Genomic DNA, 20,170 nt, shown 5'->3' with positions numbered 1-20,170 from the left:
TTGTCCTCATTTTTTCTTTGGAAAAAGAAAACGTTCGTTTGAACATTATATTACACATATCTTTCTATATTTCTAGATTCCCAGAAGTGAAGTTGCTGGTTCAAAGGTTAAGCACCTTTTATATTTTGACACATATTGCCAAACTACCTCTGTAATTGTGTTGTCTGACACAATAACCTCTAGCCACATGTCTACAGAGGACCTGAAATGTGGCTAATATGCCTGAGGAACTCAATTCTTAATTTTTAGTAATTCTAATTAATTTTAAATTAAATTTAAAAACTGATACTTGATTCAGTTATCAGAAAATGTTTAAGTATGTTTGGAATAAATTGGGTATCTTCATCTATTTATTCAATTGTAAATTTTGTAAAAGCTAAATACAGATGAAGCATTTCAAATTAAACATTAGAACTGAGATATGCTGTGAATGAAACATACATACCTGGTTTCAAAGGCTTAATACAAAAAAACCCTCATCAATATCTCAGTAATTTTTATATGCATTTATGTTGAAATAACAGCTTTAATATATTGGGTTAATTAAATTATATAAATGAAATTAATTGTATCTGTTTATTTTTACTTTTTAAATGTGGCTATTAGAAAATTTAAAATTGCATACGTGGCTCACATTATATTTCGTTTTGGATAGTGCTGCACCAGAAACACCATACAAATTTTCCCATACTCTAGCCAAATAACACAATTACATTATACTACATTCATGTTCTTCTCTAAGTACTTAAATATTGGATAAACAAACTATACATCCTTAGTTTCACCATACTATAAATGTAAAATTCAGATACTAATTTTTGGGGAAACGTCCACACAGTCTTGTCCTATCATAATATAATTGGCTAAATGAATTATTTTGAAAAGGAAATATTTTATTCCATTTGTAACAACCCATTTCTAGTATTAGAATCTTCTTTTCATAAAATTATGATGTATAAACATTTGCCTATTGTTTTTTAAACCATTAATGATTAATAAATGTAAAGTTGCTATATTGTAATTAGAATATAATTTCAAAAAAAATACAATTTCAAGATATAATTAGCAAATTCATTTATTCACATACACATTTCTATAAGTATCCATTATATTTTTATCTTAAAGTCATTCTATAATATACATGTGCAAATAAAAGTCATCCTATAACATACATGTGCAAGTAAGTGGCATCTAGTTCTAAAGATGCTTATTATTCTGCCCTAACTTTCCATGCAGGTAAGTGCTGAAAATATCTACTGGAGAATGAAATAATGAACACTGGCTACACTCTTTCAGTGCTTTAAAAGAGATCATATTACCCCTACTTTTGTGGCAGGTCCCTTGGAAGGCACCCTTAATTTTCCAGGCACATGGACATAAAGAATGGGAGAATGAAATTATACAAAGTACCATCCAGGCACCTCATTAAATGCCTTGCTTAATTTATTATTAAGCATAGTTAGAATCTCAATTCCATAAAAGAAGCTTAACATTATATAAACATAATAAAACTAAGAATAAAGAGGTACAGAATTCCTTTAAATATTAAGCTACAAGGACAAAAATCTAGTTAGCAAATTAAGACAGTATGAAACTAATCGATATAATTTCTCAATTCACAAATATTCTATTTTTAGGTCTATGATTATACCATAATATAGAAAATCCTCAAGTCAGGATTGTTCAAAATTTAAATACCAATCAAACTTACTCATTAAAACACTGAATTATGTGATATGGCTACAGTTAAATAAAAGATGAAAATAACATACCTGAATCATTAATATAGTATGTATATCTTCATTTCTTATTTTAATTTATAATAGTAACATTTTCTTCAATAAGAGAACAAATAGTTTTATCAAGGAAAGATAAAATTAAAAAAGTAAAATTTCACATCAATAAATTATATCTTATAGACTATAAATGTAAAATCAAAATAAATAAAATTTAGAACTCATGGTTCTCACAATCGTAACTTTCTCAATTTTGGCTTTGGAAGTAAAATACAACAATAAACTTTTCCTTATTATATGTACAGCCTATATATATACAGTATATCAACAGAAAGATGAAATAAGTGTTTAAAAGTATTCTATACTGTTCTTTGGAACTTCAATTTAATATATATCCCTGAATGAAAATTTATTTGCAATAAGTATACAGTGCCAAAGACAAATGTTTTAAATAATGTTTTAGTCACTAACGACTACAAATATTTTTCTCATCTCCCTGATATTTATTGAATCAGGCTATGCAATAATAAATAGGGAGCTTTCCATGTTTATATATTCTGCTTGATTTTAATATTTCTTAATTTAAAAAGTTACATCAGAAATTGAAATTGCTAACTAAAACTCAGAATGTAGAGGGTACCAGATATAGTAGAAAATACTTAAAGATACTAGATATATAAAGATATTACTGAATATACTTAAAAACATTTATTTTACTCATCAATTAGAGGTTTATAAACCCAAATCCTCTATCTGGATTAGAAGGTGTGTATTTCTTTCTTTTAAATAGTTGGCAGTACAACTTTAACGTGGTATAGGAAAAAGAAAAACTTCGTTCTATCATTAACCTTGACATTATATTAAAACAATTTGCAACTCTCTAGGCCTCAGAGTCCTATCTCTGAAACAGGTAGGAGTAGGAAAATGAAAATATAATGATTTCCAATTTCCTACCAAATGTAAAATTCTATAACTTTACAATTATAGGATTTAGGAAGCAAATTAGCAGCATCTCAATGCTTCACCATAGCAAAATTAAATAGATGTTGTCAATACTTGGCTGAACTATACAATCTTAAATCTTCCTCTACCATTTTCCCCTACCAATAATGAATTGAAATTAGAACCTTCATTTTATGTCATTTAAGAATATTTGCCCAAGAACTCTTCAGTACTTGAAAAACAAGAAGACAGATAATTATAACCTGCCTGAATTACTGAAGTTGTTTGTTTCTATAAGATATATTTGAAACCTCCCTTCTGGTGTACTTATTTATTAACTTCATATTTTTCTTAATTAGCTCCTAAAAAGGGTAGAGTATAAAAGTAATCATATTAAGAGGTATATTGAAGAAGCCAGAAGATCATACCATCTACTTCTTCAATCATCATCATCATATTCACTATCATTACCACCACCACCACCACCACCACCGCCATTTATGAAATATAGTTGTTCCTGGTATGAGGTGGATTAATTCCAGGACCCTATGCTCAAGTGCCTTATATAAAATGACATAGAATTTGCATATAACCTACGCACATACTTTATATATAGTTTAAATCTCTAGATTACTTATAGTACCTAATACAATATAAATGCTATGTAAATAGTTGTTATGCTGTATTGTTTAAAGATCAATTTTCTGGAATTTTTTTTCCTAACATTTTTGATCCATGGTTGGTTGAATCTGCAGATGCAAACTCGAGGATCCATAGGACTAACGGTACTTACCAAGTACCAGAGCATTCTGTGCAGTATCTAATTATTTCTCACAATTCTGTAAGGGAGGCAATATTATACCTCTGTGTTCTGGAGAGGAGGAAACTGAGGCTTAGCAAGATTGGGTAATTTGCCCAAGGTAACAGCTCTTCAATGGTAGAGCCAAGATCTGAAACAGATCAGCTGTTACCAGAGCCTTGCTCTTACTGACTAGGCTAACATCCATCTATCATCAGTTTTCAGGAGCTAGAGGCAGCCAAATGATAGCAAACATGACTGTTAATAGGAAAAAAATTGCACAAACTCTTTCAGAGAATATTGCCTACCATCCAACAGCTCATCAAAAATACACATTTCTCTGAGTTCTGAGAGACAATACATATAAAAACAAAAAAACAATAATTCCAGAGGATTAAAATAAAAAAGGCCGCTGAATCTCTGACTACTTAATTTTGCATTGGAGAAAAAGGGATTTTATATAATCACAGTTCTAATTCTACAAAGTAATTTAGTGTTTTCCTTCCTCTTCTGCCTTAATTTCTAGTAAAACGGCTGCTGAAGTAGGAAAACTGGAATGTGACCAGGAGAGCTGGCTAGCTTTCTCAAACCATGACTCATAGCTAATTTACCTTGGATATTTTATCACAGTCCAGGATTGTACCCTCAGATTTCAGATTTAGAGACCTAATTTAACCTTAATAGATCCACATTAACCGAATTCACAAAGTGCTATTTTATTAATTTACAATTATGAATTCACAATTATCACATAGATAAGTACCCAGATTGGCAGACTAGTGAATACTTTCTCCATAGACAGATCCACACTGGAAATCAAATGATAACCAGAAAGCCAAGAAATGACAGAGAAGCAGAATTCATTGTTAAGGTGTTTTCCTCAAATAAGATCTTGACATAACTTAATATACTTGAAGTCTCATTGGCCAGGATCAGAAATTACATATGTCTTTTAAATAGTTGGCAATACAACTTCAGCATGGTATAGTAAAAAGAAAAATTTTAGTTCCCTGGAATTAACTTGGATGACTAATGCCCAAACTCGCCTCCGTGTCTCTCCTTTTCTTGTGATTCCATGAGTGATCAATGGAAGGTACCCTTTCTTTAGACCTTCAGTCAAGTCTTGCCTATAATTAAGGCTGCCTATTAAGGTGACTTGAATATCTTTGATCTGATCAATTCAGTATAGTATTAATTGTGCTTTCAAATGATTTTCTTCCCCTTATTTCAAAATTTTGGGGGAACCATATATCTGTTCCCAAGTGGGAAAGAATTTGAGGTAATAAAAAATTTAATTATTTGCCCTGCAGCTTTGGAGATAAGGCTTTTTCTTTGTCCACTGCGCTGTCCTAACAGTCTGAAAAGATTTATCAGATTTATTGAGTTATATGACACGTCCACTTTATATCTGTACATTTAGGAGTAAAAATCCTCTAAATGTATGTCATGCGAGGCAGCCTGTGAGGTCTCTGGTCCCGCTCCCCGCCTACGAACACAGGACATGGTGAGGCCAAAAAGGAACACCCACGGAGCCATAGATAGGGGAGTCATACCACTATACTCTCGCTGGCGGCTGGGTTGGAGCTACAGAAAGCAGGAGCCACACTATCTGCAACCTGCTGTCCACTTCTCCCTGGCATCCAACCTCACTTGCTAGCTGCAATCCGCCGTGCCAACTGCAATCCGCTCTTGCTAATTCAGCCACCATCTTCTTGCTAGCCCACATTTCCTGGTAGCGTAGCCATGGCAGTTATATTAGTGGTTAATGGCTCACTGGTTACAGCTGACAGCCAACTAGCCACAGCTGATGGCCATCCAATCTCAGTTGATGGCCATTTACTACCCGAGTGAGCACCTTTCCATGTGAGGCCGAGAGCCTGGAAACTGCACTCCTGGCTCTGTCGCCACAATGTACCTCATCTTTACTTCTGTAAAAAATGAATTATAACTTTAAAATAGGCATATTAAAAACATTCTGGAGAAAAAAAATGGCAGCGTGAGGTGAGCCTCTGTAAAGCTTCCCTGGAATTTACAACTAATCGAAAAACAATAACTCCACAAAGGACTCCCTGCACAGCAGACAGGCAAGACAAAGAGGCCCACTACTGAATTCACCTAAAGGTGGGAGAATCGCACCAGCGGGGAAGAGGGAAGGGAGAAGTGCAGAGATGGAGCCGCGCGGGCGCAGGACACAGACCTAGCTCAGTGCTCCGAGCTCGCTGCATCCCGGAACTACCGCAGCTGCGGGAGAGGGAAGAACTCGGACTGCTAGGGCTCCGCTTATGGCCCACAGGGCTGAGGGGGCAGCATATAACACGGCTGAACCCAAAGCTCACGGCAGAGACCTCGGAGAAAAGACTGAGGGAAAGGGCTGAAAACGGTGGTTTAAGCCCTCACTGCCGAGCAGAGAATGGAAGCCTTAGGCACTGAGACTAGCCGCCCCCTCCTTATCCTCCCAGAGCTCGCCCCGCCCCCACCTGACCGGTGCTAGAAGCAGAACAGTAGCAAGTGTCAGATCAAAAGAACAGAATATTTGCTGTTCTGAGAACTGTGGACCACAGACACAGATTCGCAGCCCAACTAGTTCCGGCAAAGGGGAGGGAGCTGTGGAAGAAGGACTGGCTGTGGTGGTGGTCGCTGCCATTGCTCTAAGCCACCTCTCACAACTCACCCTGTCCCTGGCCCCACCTATATGAGCAGATCCCTGCAGGAGTAAACAGAACTGCTGAAACATACGGGCTCTGAATCGGGTGCAGGAAGAGCTTTGGAACTTCAAAACCTCTCCGCATCCCCACACGGACACTGCGCCCTGTGACCCAGGTGAACTGTTAACAGAGGAGGAGCCCGTCTCCCAGGGAATCCCCCCATTGTGTGAGAAGATGGAATAGTGCAGAGAAAACATAGCACTACCGTGTGAGAGAGAGAAAAAAGGCTGCAGTCAGAGAGAACATAAAACATTCTACCAACAAGTACTGTAAAACAAAAGAAACACCTCTTCCTATCAACCTGTTACAGAAGCCACTCCTGTAGATGTCTAGGAAGGGAAATACTAAATCATTAATTGCCATGAATAACCAAGGCAACAAGACAGCTCAGAAAGAAACTGAAAAGTCTCCAGAAAAGGAACTTAAAGATATGGAAATATGTGACTTAAATGACAGAGAATTCAAGATTGAGTTCTGAAAAAACTCAACGAGATGCAAGAAACACAGAAAGGCAGTTTAATGAACTCAGAAAACCAATCAAAGAACAAGATGAGCATTTTACGAAAGAGATTGAAATTTTAAAAAAGAACCAAATAAAATTTCTGGAGATTAAGAACTCAATAGAAGAAATTAAGAATGAAATAACCAGCTTAGGTAGTAGAGTTGACCAGATGGAGGAAAGAATCACTGACATCGAAGATAGAAACCTGGAAATTACACGGATGGAAGAAGAAAGAGATTTGAGACTTAAAAAAAATGAAAGAATTCTACAAGAACTTTCTGACTCTATCAGAAAGAGCAATATAAGAATAATGGGCACACCAGAAGGAGAAGAAAAAGAGAATGGAACAGAGAATACATTCAAAAAATTGTTGATGAGAACTTTCCAAACTTGTGGACAGAACTGGATCCTAGAATCCAAGAAGCAAATAGAACACCTAATTACCTCAATCCCAACAGGTATTCTCCAAGGCACATTGTATTGAAGCTGTCTAAAATCAACGACAAAGAAAGAATCCTCAAGGCAGCCAGGGAAAAGAAGACAGTAACCTACAAAGGAAAGACCATTCGATTATCATCAGATTTTTCAGCAGAAATTCTACAAGCCAGGAGGGAGTGGAACCAAATATTCAAACTATTGAAAGAGAGAAATTATGAGCCAAGAATAATATATCCAGCAAAGATATCCTTCAGATATGAAGGAGGAATACAGACCTTTGCAGACAGAAGCTGAGGGAATTTTCTAATACATGACCTGCACTACAAGAAATGCTAAAGGAGGCTATTCGACCACCATCAACAGGGACAATTTATGGCAACCAAAACATAAAAATGGGGAGAGTAAAGGCCTGATCCGAAACATGGGAATGGAGAAAGTAAGCGTGCTGAAGAAAATGGAATACTCTAAATATCAAACTTTCTTTTACATGAACTAAGGGTAACCACTCAAAAAAAATCCAGAACTGAAATGTATACCGTAATAAAAGAAGAAACAAAGGGAAACATCATAGCATACCACCACGCAGAAATAATAGACAATAACAAAAAGGCAGAGGAACAATGGAGACACAGCCTTACCAGAAAACTAAAGATAGAATGACAGGAAATCCTCACATATCAATAATCACCCTAAATGTAAACGGACTGAACTCACCATTAAAAAGGCACAGAGTAGCAGATTGGATCAAAAAACTAAACCCAACCATATGCTGTCTACAAGAGACACATCTCAGCCACAAGGACAAGCATAGACTCAAAGTGAAAGGGTGGAAATTGACACTCTAAGCAAATGGAACCCAGAGAAAATCAGGTGTAGCCATAATGATTTCCGATGAAACAGACTTCAGGGTGAAAAAGATAACAAGAGACAAAGATGGACATTTCATAATGGTAAAGAGGACTATACAACAAGAAGACATAACAGTCATCAATATTTATGCCCCCAATCAGGGAGCACCAAAATATACCAAGCAACTACTAACAGAACTAAAGGAAGAAATTGACCAAAACACAATTATACTAGGGGACTTAAATACATCATTGACAGCTATGGATAGATCATCCAAATAGAAGATAAATAACGAAATAGCAGTCCTAAATGACACATTAGATGAAATGGACATCATTGACATATATAGAGCACTTCATCCTAAAACATCAGACTGTACATTCTTTTCGAGTGTACATGGAACATTCTCAAGGATAGACCATATATTGGGACATAAAGTCAGCCTCAGCAAATTTAAGAAGATTGAAATCATACCAAGCATATTCTCTGATCACAAGGCTTTGAAATTGGATATCAACTGCAAAAAGAAAGCAGGAAAAAACACAAATACATGGAGATTAAACAACATACTTTTAAAGAACGACTGGGTCAAAGAAGAAATTAGAGGAGAGATCAAAAGATGCATAGAAATAAATGAGAATGAAAATACATCCTATCAAAATTTTTGGGATACAGCGAAAGCAGTTTTAAGAGGGAAATTTATATCATTACAGGCCTTTCTCAAGAAACCTCATGTTACACCTTAAAGAACTAGAAAAAGAAGAACAAGTGAAACCCAAGGTTAGCAGAAGAAAGGAAATAACAAAAATCAGAGCAGAACTAAATGAAATAGAGAACAAAAGGACAACAGAAAAAAATTAATGTGCACCATGTACCAAAATTAATTCAAAATGGATCAAAGACTTAAGCATAAGACCTGACACAATAAACTGCATAGAAGTAAACATAAGTACTAAACTTATGGACCTTGGGTTCAAAGAGCATTTTATGAATTTGACTCCAAAGGCAATGGAAATAAAAGCTAAAATAAACAAAGGGACTATATGAAACTTAAAAGCTTCTGCACAGCAAAAGAAACCATTTTTGCAAACAGTGCCTCCCATAAAGGGCTAATATCAAAAATATACAAGGAACTCATGAAACTCAACAACAAAAAAACAAACAACCCAACTGAAAAATGGGCAGAGGACCTGAAGAGACATTTCTCCAAAGAGGACATACAAATGGCAAATAGACATATGAAAAAATGCTCAACAACACTAATCATCAGAGAAATGCCAATAAAAACCACAATGAGATATCACCTCACCCCAGTCAGAATGGCTATCATCAACAAGATAAATAGTAACAAGTGTTGGAGAGGCTGTGGAGAAAAAGGAACCCTCATACACTGTTGGTGGGAATGCAGACTGGTGCAGCCGTTATGGAAGGCAGTGTGGAGGTTCCTCAAAAAATTACATATAGAATTACCATATGACCCAGCAATCCCTCTCCTGAGTATCTACTCAAAAAATCTGAAAACATTTATACATAAAGACACATGTGCTCCAATATTCATTGCAGTTTTGTTTACGGTGGCCAAGACATAAAAACAACCAAAATGTCCTTCAATAGATGAATGGATAAAGAAGTTGTGGTATATATACACAATGGAATACTATTCGGCAGTCAGAAAAGATGATATAGGAACATTTGTGACAACATGGATGGATCTTGAGAGTATGATGCTAAGCGAAATAAGTCAGACAGAAAAAGCAGAGAACCATGTGATTTCATTGATATGTGGTATATAAACCAAAAACAACAAAAGAACAAGACAAACAAATGAGAAAGAAAAACTCATAGACACAGACAATAGTTTAGTGGTTACCAGTGGGTAAGGGGGATGGGGGTGGGAGATGTGGGTAAGGGGGATCAAATATATGGTGATGGAAGGAGAACTGACTCTGGGTGGTGAACACACAATGGAATTTATAGATGATGTAATACAGAATTGTACACCTGAAATCTATGTAATTTTACTAACAATTGTCACCCCAATAAATTAAAAAACAACTACAACACCAACAAAAAACTTTCTGCAGGGCAAGGAAAGGGGCTTGATCTCCACAAGCACAGCTGAGGTTCTGCAGCAAAGTGATAAGAGGAAACCCTTCTACAAGGGCCTAGAGAACTTGGTCTATCTTCAGTGTCACAATGACAGCTATCACTGGCTGTAACAATTTGAAAGGCTACGTAAGTGAAAGCAGTGACAAGGAATTAGAAAAAGTAGGAGTCAATAATTTAGGGGAATGAATATCAAAAAAACTTGTGTGTTTTTTTCAAGTGATGAAGTAGAAATTAGAAAAGGATGAAAGTAATCTGCTTTAGGATGAGTGTAAATTATAATCTGAAGCTAAAAAAAACCACAAAAATTTCTGACTTAAACTTTCCCCTAAATGATAATGGGAAGAAATATTGTTTTTATCTAAAACAATAAACAGCATTACAAAAGTAAAGGTTTCAAAGTAACATAAAGGGTCGAAGTTGTTAAGTTGAAACATATTAATGAACTGCTTGTTTACTTCATTTGGGTTCAATGACTCAAGTCATTAAGGCTGCAGAGCAGGGTCATGGTGATCACCTGAGTTGATGGGAGGGTTTCGGATGACATCCGTAATAATCTTCTGAACCTCTGGAGTCAGGCCTGCTCGCTCCATATCGAGTGGGTAGCCAGCTTTCACCGCTTGGGATAAGTGCATGCCAACCTCTGTGAGAGGCAGATTCCTGTTCTCAGCTACACTCTCCTAGAGAAATAGCAGTAAAACAACTAGTGAGTTTTTTTAAGTTTCTACTATACAGTATTCAAAGTGTCCGAATCCTTTAGGTAATAAAACATTCACTGAGAAATAAACAATGTATTAAACCTTCACTTAAAATTTTCATTTAAAAAAAAAAAATTTTTCATTTTAACTATGTCTTTAAAACTATCCACATTATAGAACTCTACAGGCTCTACTTGTTATACTGAATAAAAATCATACAGCATTAGCTAAGAAATGAATCCTCATCCCTCTGCAATTTTCACCTTAAAAACCTATCAGGGGCAGACAGTAGTCAGTCATTCTATGTAAGTCTAAAAGCTGCCACAATCGTTTGAAAATATAGTGAACTGTAATCCAGTATTCTATATACTTACAACATGGTATTTTAGTTACATGAATTTCCAAGAAGACAAACCCTAAAATGCTTAGTGATAACACAGGCTCCAGATGCATTCTATAAAAGGTTCTTGAGAAGACTGTAACAGGTGTTTTAAATTGGATCTATTCATAAAATAAAAATAACCACAATTTAACAGGGGCTGTCATCATTTGCCTCGTATTGAATTTAACATGAATTGTGTTAAATTTAGGACAATGTTACATATTTATGTAGCTTTTTAAATAAATGTAGTTCCAAATCCATTTAAGATATGTGTTAGATAAAACATTCTTTAAAACGCTCATAGAATTTAGTCACTCAGATGTAAATTATTTCATGATAGTCTCTTTTTAACACATCTTGAAAGTCTGAATTTGGACTGTATTTATGTGAATGTTGATATTTTCATAGAATAGAGCACTTAAAGCACTATTTTAATCCTTCAAAGGTAGGTTTTAAATTACTTTCATTAAATGTCTACTCTTTTCTACTAGACAGTGTGCACCATGTGTGCATAATATCAGGGTTATTTGATACCAGGCATCAAATTACCTAAAACTAATTGTATTATTGCTCCTGATTAATTAGTCCTTAGGCATGTTTAATTTTGTGGTTAACTGGTAAGACCCTCTCAGACTCCTGGGAGGTAGAGATAATTACACCATGATATTACACAATAATATACAACCAAATATTAGCAAAAGACGTAAATGAAAATATACTACTCTTCACATTTTTAACCATGAATATGTAAGATAACACACGAAACATCATATCATGGCTGAGTAGTAGCATACACTTTACTCAGAAAATTTGGAGGCCATACCAAATTTTCTTAGGAACTATATTTAGTTATACCATATATATATGTGGTTGAATTATATATATATATATATATATGACGTGTTTCCCCAAAAATAAGACCTAGCCAGACAATTAGCTCTAATGTCTTTCAGAGCAAAAATTAATATGAGACCCAGTCTTATTTTACTATAATATAAAACCCAGTCTTTGATGATATCATATGATATGATATATGATATGATATGACATGATACCGGGTCTTACATTAATTTTTGCTCCAAAATATGCATTAGAGCTGATTATCCGGCTAGGTCTTATTTTGGGGGAAACACGGTATGTGTGTATATATATATATATATATATACACACACACACACACACACACACACACACACATATTTAACATGTACATTTAAGTTACTATTTAAAAGACTAAAATTACTATTTATCATGTAATTTGTTTAAAAAATAGTACAACGGTTTCCTGTGTAATGGGTTCTGTACTTTTAAAGACTATCTAATTAGAACATCTATTAAGTAATCAAGACAAGCTATAAACTATTCTTATTGATATTGCACCTTAGCCAAAATAAAAGGTGTGTATGTAATGTGGCCTAGTAGATGGAGATCCAGAATGGGAAAAGCAGACCTTGGACCACATAGCCTGTTACAAATCAATTTAATGTCAGAGAGGACAGGAAATTCAAGTTAGTTGAACTTACCTGGAAGCTTCATTCTGTCTCTATTTCACTAAGATGTACTCTCTACTTTGTATATTTAAAAAAACACTCAACAGCCTTAATGATTTATGCCAGAACAATAAAGAAACATTAAGTATGGCCATTTTTCACAGGAATAAGATTTTTTCCAAAGAGTACCAGACATAGTCAAAAAAACACAATAGTACTAGAGGACACAGACTGAAAAGTAAGTTTGTTGTTTTACTAACTTATTTCTAGCTTCTTCAACATCCTTCCAGAGATATTCTATGCATTTCTGTATACGTACACAAGGGTATGTGACTACACAAGCATGTATATACAAATTTATATGTCTGTTTTTCACACTGTTCTGCATCTTCCTTTTTTCACATACTAAGTTTTTTAACTACTAATCTGATTTTTTTAAATAGTCTTAAAATACAGTACTCTAATAGCCCTAAACTATATATGTGTTTATCAGTACCTCTGATACAATCTGTATAAGATAATCATGGTCAAGCTATTTGCTGTTTTTACTTAATTGACAGAGGTAAGCTTAACAGAAGAAGAAAATGACGTTCTGTTCTAAAATTAAATATAAAATGAAGCAATATAAAGTAGAGCAGGATTTGAAGAAATTTATCCCATGACAACTTTAATATTGAAAAGCTGATAAAACACGTTTAGATAAATTTTACAATTCCCTCTCCATTTGAAAGTAATACTTACCAAAGACATCTTCTTTTCTTGGAATAAAAAATATGTGATGGCTATAGTCTGTGAAAGTGAGTTTGCTGTATTTTTTGCCACCAGACTTTTCTTCTGTTCTTCTTGAGGTTTTGTACTTGAAAAGAGGTCTGTCTACAAAATTTTAAATGTACCACAAAAGATCAATAATAATATCAATATAATCACAGACAGAATATCAATATGATCTTTTGGCATTAGGGGAAAAAAAGTAATACAAATAAAACCTCTAAGGAACAGTCAAAAATTCCTTTTTATGAGCTCAAAAATGATCTTTTTTTTACATATTGATTTAAAAAGGTAAAATAAGGTTAGAGGGAATACATTTTTAATAAAATATGTATAATAAACATGGTTATAGAAATAGAAATTCTTAGTCTTGCCTTTAGCAAATAAGAGGAAATAAAAATGAACTATAATGTGGATCATTCTGCCTCGAAATAAGGCTCCTAATTCCCTGGAAGTAAATATTAAATAAATGAATAAGAAGAATTAATATTCAAATTTAGGTACTATAACCACAAGTTCCGCTAGTATGTCATAAGTAAATATATCATAACTATACATACTGTTTAAAAGGATACATATACACTATGGGTCTAAATGTGAAGCATTATATAAATTGTTAAATATGGTTGCTTAAGAGATGTCTGAAAGAAAATACACAGGGGAAGGATTGAAAAATAAGATTAATGAAGAAATACTGGAATTTTTTTAAAGCCTAAAAAAAAAGGAAAGAACCAGTGATAGTTTATGATAGAATTATATGATGTATGATTCACATAGATATATGAATGGTTTCCCTCCAAAATGCCAACTTTACCTTCCAAAACATAAAAACCAATATTAAATTAAAAGAATTAAATCCAACAGAACTTGGCATATTGCAACCCACACCAGTCCCGTCCAACCCCAGACAAAAAGTGAGCCGGTAGTGAAGTTCAGATATGTGGACAACCACAGATTGGTGAACAGAGAAGCCAGGTAACACCACAGACCTAAGGTCTCCAGGTTGTTTCGAGGCACAACTAGATTTTCAAGGAAGGACATTTTTCAGTAAATCAAAATGCAGTGTTCCCATCTGACACCTTAACATAGTCAAATTTGGCCTTAAGTTTCTAGGAATGCCTAAAATCAGACTCCGTTAGCCAGATTCCTCAGGATTAGAGTGTAATCTATACCTGGAGACAACAATGAGATACCCCTATACCAAGGTCTTGGAAATGTGACCACTGTGAGTTATACGGATTGGCAAATTCATAAAGATTTTAGGATTTATGGGACAAAATCATCATATTGTCTATAAATGTGTGCCTACAGGGTTTTGAAACATCCAAAACACTTAGCAAAGTAATATAAGAGTAATAATCTCAAGAAGGTAGGGCTAGAATATGATTCTAATAAGCAACAATGAAATCATTTATGTAGATAAAAGACTACATGAATAGACAGTGATCAATTATGGCTATAAATAGGAAAGGCAGAAAAACAAAAGTAGGCAATACCTAGTCATCCACTATTCAGATGAGAAGACATCTTGGCTCACTAGATTTGAATATTACAGTTTCTTTGGCAAGTAGTACATGAGAATTCCTCAACCTGCCTTTGCTGCTGAGACTAATTAAGACACTATTGGAATTTCCCTTTGATAGTCCAGACTCACTAAACAACTTTCACATAAGCCAGCTTCCCATATATCTTCTTCTTCTATAGGGAAGAACACACTGATTGGATCAAGTGAAACTCTCCAGTCATATTTATCACTATAAATTAATGAATTTGCATTCTAATATATACACTTATATTTATATATGTACACATACATATACATAAATCCAAGTTTACAGAGAAGGATAATGCAATCTACTCCCCCAAACACAACTACTTTGTGACAAGACACATGAGTTCTTTAGGATTACAAGGATGAGGACTGAACCCCTAGCTAGACCATGACAAATGCCACCATGTGAGTAACCACAGCTAGGCTTCTCCAGAAAATATGGATTCTGTCTTGACGCATGTTTTATAAAAACTGCAATGCACAGCTATTCTGAAGCTTTAAAATAAAAACAGAAATATGTAACACCTGGCTATGTTTTATTTAGGTGTATTATATGCTCAGAACACCAAATTCCCACCCCTAGGGTTATTCGATTGTAATTATGTTTCATGTTAATGTCATAGCATAATGCTGATATTCTTCCATATGCAAACGGAAATGCCGAAAAGGTGTTTTGCCTTGGATCAGATCATTCAAATTCTAAAATTAGCCATGTGATACATGACATAGAAAAAGTAAACATTTCTATTTTTCACCATGCAGTAAACCAATACTCATCTAATATAATCTTTCATTAAAATTCCTGAATTATAGGAGATGAATATAAAAAATAAATTTCTTTCCCAAGTAAAGCTCATATTCTTCCTCATGTGTGTATACATAATGGACCACAATGATTAACAACCTTATCAAAATGATAGCAATATTATTCATCAAAGGACTAGAATTTTCTTTAACTTTTTAAATTAGTTTGTTATAGGTTTTATTATGACTACAGTATGCTGTTTTGATCTATTTTTTATGTGTAGTTAAAAAAACACTTATCCATCTCTTTTGAAGCTTTTCAAAGTAGCTACCTACTATGAATTCATCTTCAAAGGGGGTAAACATTTTAAGAATATTATAATTCCCATAAAATGTCTTTCTATAAAATAATGTTAACGTTTCTCCTAAATTTTTAACATCCACATCTTCATATTTATAACTTTGGATTTGATTATGACAGTATCAAGTTTTACTTCAAAATTTTAAGTAAGTTTAGTAAAAGTTTAATGAAAGTGGTGAATAACAAAGCTGCTTAATACACATTACAGTTTATTAATTTATTTCTTTAATAATTGGTTTCAATTTGCAGACTAGTGCAGGCATAATTCCTAACCACAGAAATTAGCAGTCATTTTCTCTAACCAGAAGGTTCAAAAAAGTTTTATACCTGTCCTTTAGAGCAGGGGTGTCAAAACAGCGGCCCGCGTACCAACTGCAGTCCGCAATCTATTGTTAATTGGCCCACAGCAAAATCCAAAAATATACTTAATTTATTTAAATAAACCAGGTGAGGCAATACGTACTTCACCTCGAGTGAGTGGTCTGGCTGTTTGTGTATTTTACAGCATGTGGCCCTTGGTAAAAAACGTTGACAAAAGTTTGGACACCCCTGCTTTAGAGCATTGATTTTTTTCCCTACTTCAATTTCCTCTGTTGGGAGGGATAATTCTTTTATTATTAAATAATACCACTAATTCATGAAAGAAGATCCTATCATCAAGTATTCGAAGAGAGAAAACTTAATTCAATTACCACTGATAAGTATGGTATTCTTTACCATATTGTTAAAAAATTATAACTTCATTTTCAAAATATCCAATATGAAACATGAGAAATTTTCACATGAGGGCTTGAATGAGAGTATGAAAAGAAAACTTAAAGTTGCCACATATATTCTGTATCAAAAGAGGGAAATGTTACATGTAAAATGCAGAAGTGTTATAGTCAGAGTTAGAGAATGAGTTCTAAAGTGGAACTCAATCACCTTCTGTGCTGAGGCATAGTGGAGTCTGCACGTGGAGTTTAAAGAAACCAAAACAATCCTTATGGAAATAAATGATCATATATGGCACAGCAAGAAGAAATAAAAAGATACAAAGAAAACAATATTAAGACTGAAGATAATACCATGAAATCTAGTTAATATCAAAAGACAGCATACCTGGAAGGGGAGAGTAATTAGGGTATATAACAAAAATGAGAAAAGCAAAGTGGCTGGGCTCCTTACCAACCATAGCAAGTATTACTTTGCAGCTTTAATTTCTATTTCCATTTCCATTAATTTATCAACCTAATACACAGTACTTATTCAAATTTAAAAACAAAACCTCCCAACAAAATACAAACACATGAGTAACTTGGACAACTACCTTAGTATTATCTTTAAAATAAGGTAACTGGGGAGAATAAGACAGAAGTAACAATGTCCTGGTTTTGAGACTAGGCTTCAAGAGCCCTTGCATGATTCCTCTTGCTCTCTTCCATCACAGAAGGGTAAGAGACATATAGAGCTAAGCAGACCCAGCTAAGGTGGCCCACCCATTTCCAGCCAGAAAAACAAAGCTCCCAGTTGACTCACAGCTGCTCAAATGAGCCTTCCCAAGATCACTGAGTCTAGTTCCAGTCAAGATGGCAGAGTAGGTAAATGCCAGACTTGCATCCTCTCATGACTACGTCAAAATTACAGCTAAACTATAGAACCACCATCATTCAGAATTGCCTGAAGTCTAGCTGAACAGAAGTCCTATAACTAAAGACATACAAAAGAAACCAAAGCAAGACTGGTAGGAGGAGTAGAGACACAAAATGGGCTGCTCTCACACCCACATGTGAAGGTTAAAAATCGGGAGGGATATCTCAGTTGCAAAGGAGGCCCCAGGCCAGCATGCCTGGTGGCCAGAATTGGATTAAGCTGGAGTGCCAACAGGTCACCTCCACAGATAACATACCCAAAGGGCAGACTGTGCAGGCACCGGAACTCTGCTAAAGCAAATCCTGCTCCATAGGGTCAGCCTCTGCACCATAGTTCCTCCACTATCCCTCCCACTGACATGCAAACAGCAACCAAGGCTCAACTAGAAGAGGAGGCCAAACACAACTCACACAAGGGACACACCTAGAGTATCTACCTAAAGTGACCATGGAGACTGTGCCACCTACTACATAAGACCATGCTACTAAGACTGGGAGAAATAGCAGCTCTACCTAACACGCAGAAACAAACACAGGGGGGCAGCCAAAATGGGGAGACAAAGAAACATGTCCCAAATGACAGAATAGAACAAAGCTCCACAAAAAGAACTAAACAAAATGGAGACAATCTACCAGATGATTATAAGGATGCTCAATGATCTCAGTGATAACTTCAACAGAGAGATAGAAAACCTAAATAATGGAGAGAGAAAACGTAAAAAAGAACCAGTCAGAAATGAAGAATACAATAACTGAAATAAAGAATATATCAGAGGAAATCAACAGATTAGATGAAGAAGAGGTTCAAATTAGCAATTTGGAACATAAGGTATCAGAAAACACCCAATCAGAACAGCAAAAACAGAACTGAATCCAAAAAGTGAGGAAAGTTTAAGGAACCTCAGCAACAACATCAAGCAACATTTGCATCATGGGGTACGAGAAGAAGAGAATAAGCAAAGAATTGAAAACGTATTTGAAAAAATAATGACGGAAAACTTCCCTAACCTGGTGAAGAAAAGAGACATACGAGCCCAGGAAGCACAGAGAGTCCCAAAAAAGATGAACCCAAAGAGTCCCACACCAAGACACATCGTAATTAAAATGCCAAAGGTTAAAGACAAAGAAAGAATCTTAGAAGCAGCAAGAGAAAAGCAGTTAGTTACCTACAAGGGAGCTCCCATAAGATGTCCACTGATTTCTCAACAGAAACTTTACAGGCCAGAAGGAATTGGCAGAAAATATTCAAAGTGATTGAAAGCAAGGACCTACAACCAAGATTACTCTACCCAGCAAAGCTATCATTTAAAATTGAAGAAGGGATAAAGAGCTTCCCAGACTTCATCACTCCCAACCAGCACTACAAGAAATGTTAAAGGGACTTCTTCGAGAAGAAAAAAATATCAAAAATATGAATAACAAAATGGCCATAACTCCATATCTATCAACATAACTTTCAATGTAAATGAATTAAATGCTCCAATCAAAATACACAGAGTAGCTGAATGGATAAGAAAACAAGACATATGCTGTCAGCAAAAATACCGATTTCGGATCAAAAAATACACAGAGACTGCAAGTAAAGGGATGGAAAAAGGTACTTCATGAAAATGGAAACAAAACAATAAAAAAAAAGCTAGGGTAGCAATACTTATACCCAATAAAATAGACTTTAAAACAAAGGCTTTTAAACAAAGACTTTAAAATAAGAGACAAAGAAGGACTCAGTAATTCCACCCACTTCTGGGTATTTATCAGAAGAAACCCAAAACACTACTTCGAAGAGACAAGTGAATCCATATGTTCACTGAAGCACTGTTTACAATAGCCAGGATACAGAGGCAACCTGGGTGTCCATCAATGGGTGAATGGATAAAGACGATGTGGTACATATATATAATGAATATTACTCAGCCATAAAAATAACTGAAATTTTTTCATGTGCAACAACATAGATGGACCTAGAGGAGATTGTGCTCACTGGAGTAAGTCAGACAAAGAAAGACAAATGCCATATGATTTCATTTATATGTGGAATCTAAAGAACAAAATAAACAAGTAAACAAAACAGAAACAAACTCATAGATCCAGAGAACATTTTGATAGTTGCCAGATGGAAGTAGGGTAGGGGGTTGTGTGAAAAAGGTAAAGGAATTAAGAAGTACAAATTGGTAGTTACAAAATAGTTATAAGGATGTAGTTTAGCATAAGGAATATAATCAATAGTACTGTAATAACTATGTATGGTGTCAGATGGGTACTTAATTTATTGGGGTGATCACTATATAAATTATATACATTTCTTTCAAAAAAATTTTTTTATTAAATATAAATTTCTAATCACTATATTGTACACCTGAAACTAATATAATATTGTACATCAACTGTAATTGAAAAATAAAAAAACTATTTTTAAAAATTAAGTAACTAGGGAGTGGGAAGGTAGAAAAGGGTAAAGGAGTTCAAA

General features: G+C 34.8%; 1 protein-coding gene across 7 annotated transcripts in view; it reads right to left on the bottom strand.

The window, feature by feature from the left end:
- WRN (WRN RecQ like helicase) overlaps positions 1–20,170 on the bottom strand; it is a 134,952-nt gene that overhangs the window by 8,974 nt on the left and 105,808 nt on the right. For all 7 annotated transcript variants that reach the window (XR_013993210.1, XM_081046237.1, XM_081046236.1 and 4 more), the window contains 2 exons: positions 13,389–13,520; positions 10,595–10,757 (listed from right to left, as the gene is read on the bottom strand). Coding sequence is in view for 6 of the 7 variants with exons in the window: in XM_081046237.1 (XP_080902363.1) it covers positions 10,595–10,757; positions 13,389–13,520 (295 nt within the window). In the remaining variant the exon portion in view is untranslated. The remainder of the gene's footprint in view (positions 1–10,594; positions 10,758–13,388; positions 13,521–20,170) is intronic.

The sequence above is a fragment of the Rhinolophus hipposideros genome (genome assembly GCF_964194185.1).
Source record: "Rhinolophus hipposideros genome assembly, chromosome: 4".
Classification (NCBI taxonomy): Eukaryota; Metazoa; Chordata; class Mammalia; order Chiroptera; family Rhinolophidae; genus Rhinolophus; species Rhinolophus hipposideros.
This window is presented reverse-complemented; position numbering and strand designations above follow the sequence as displayed.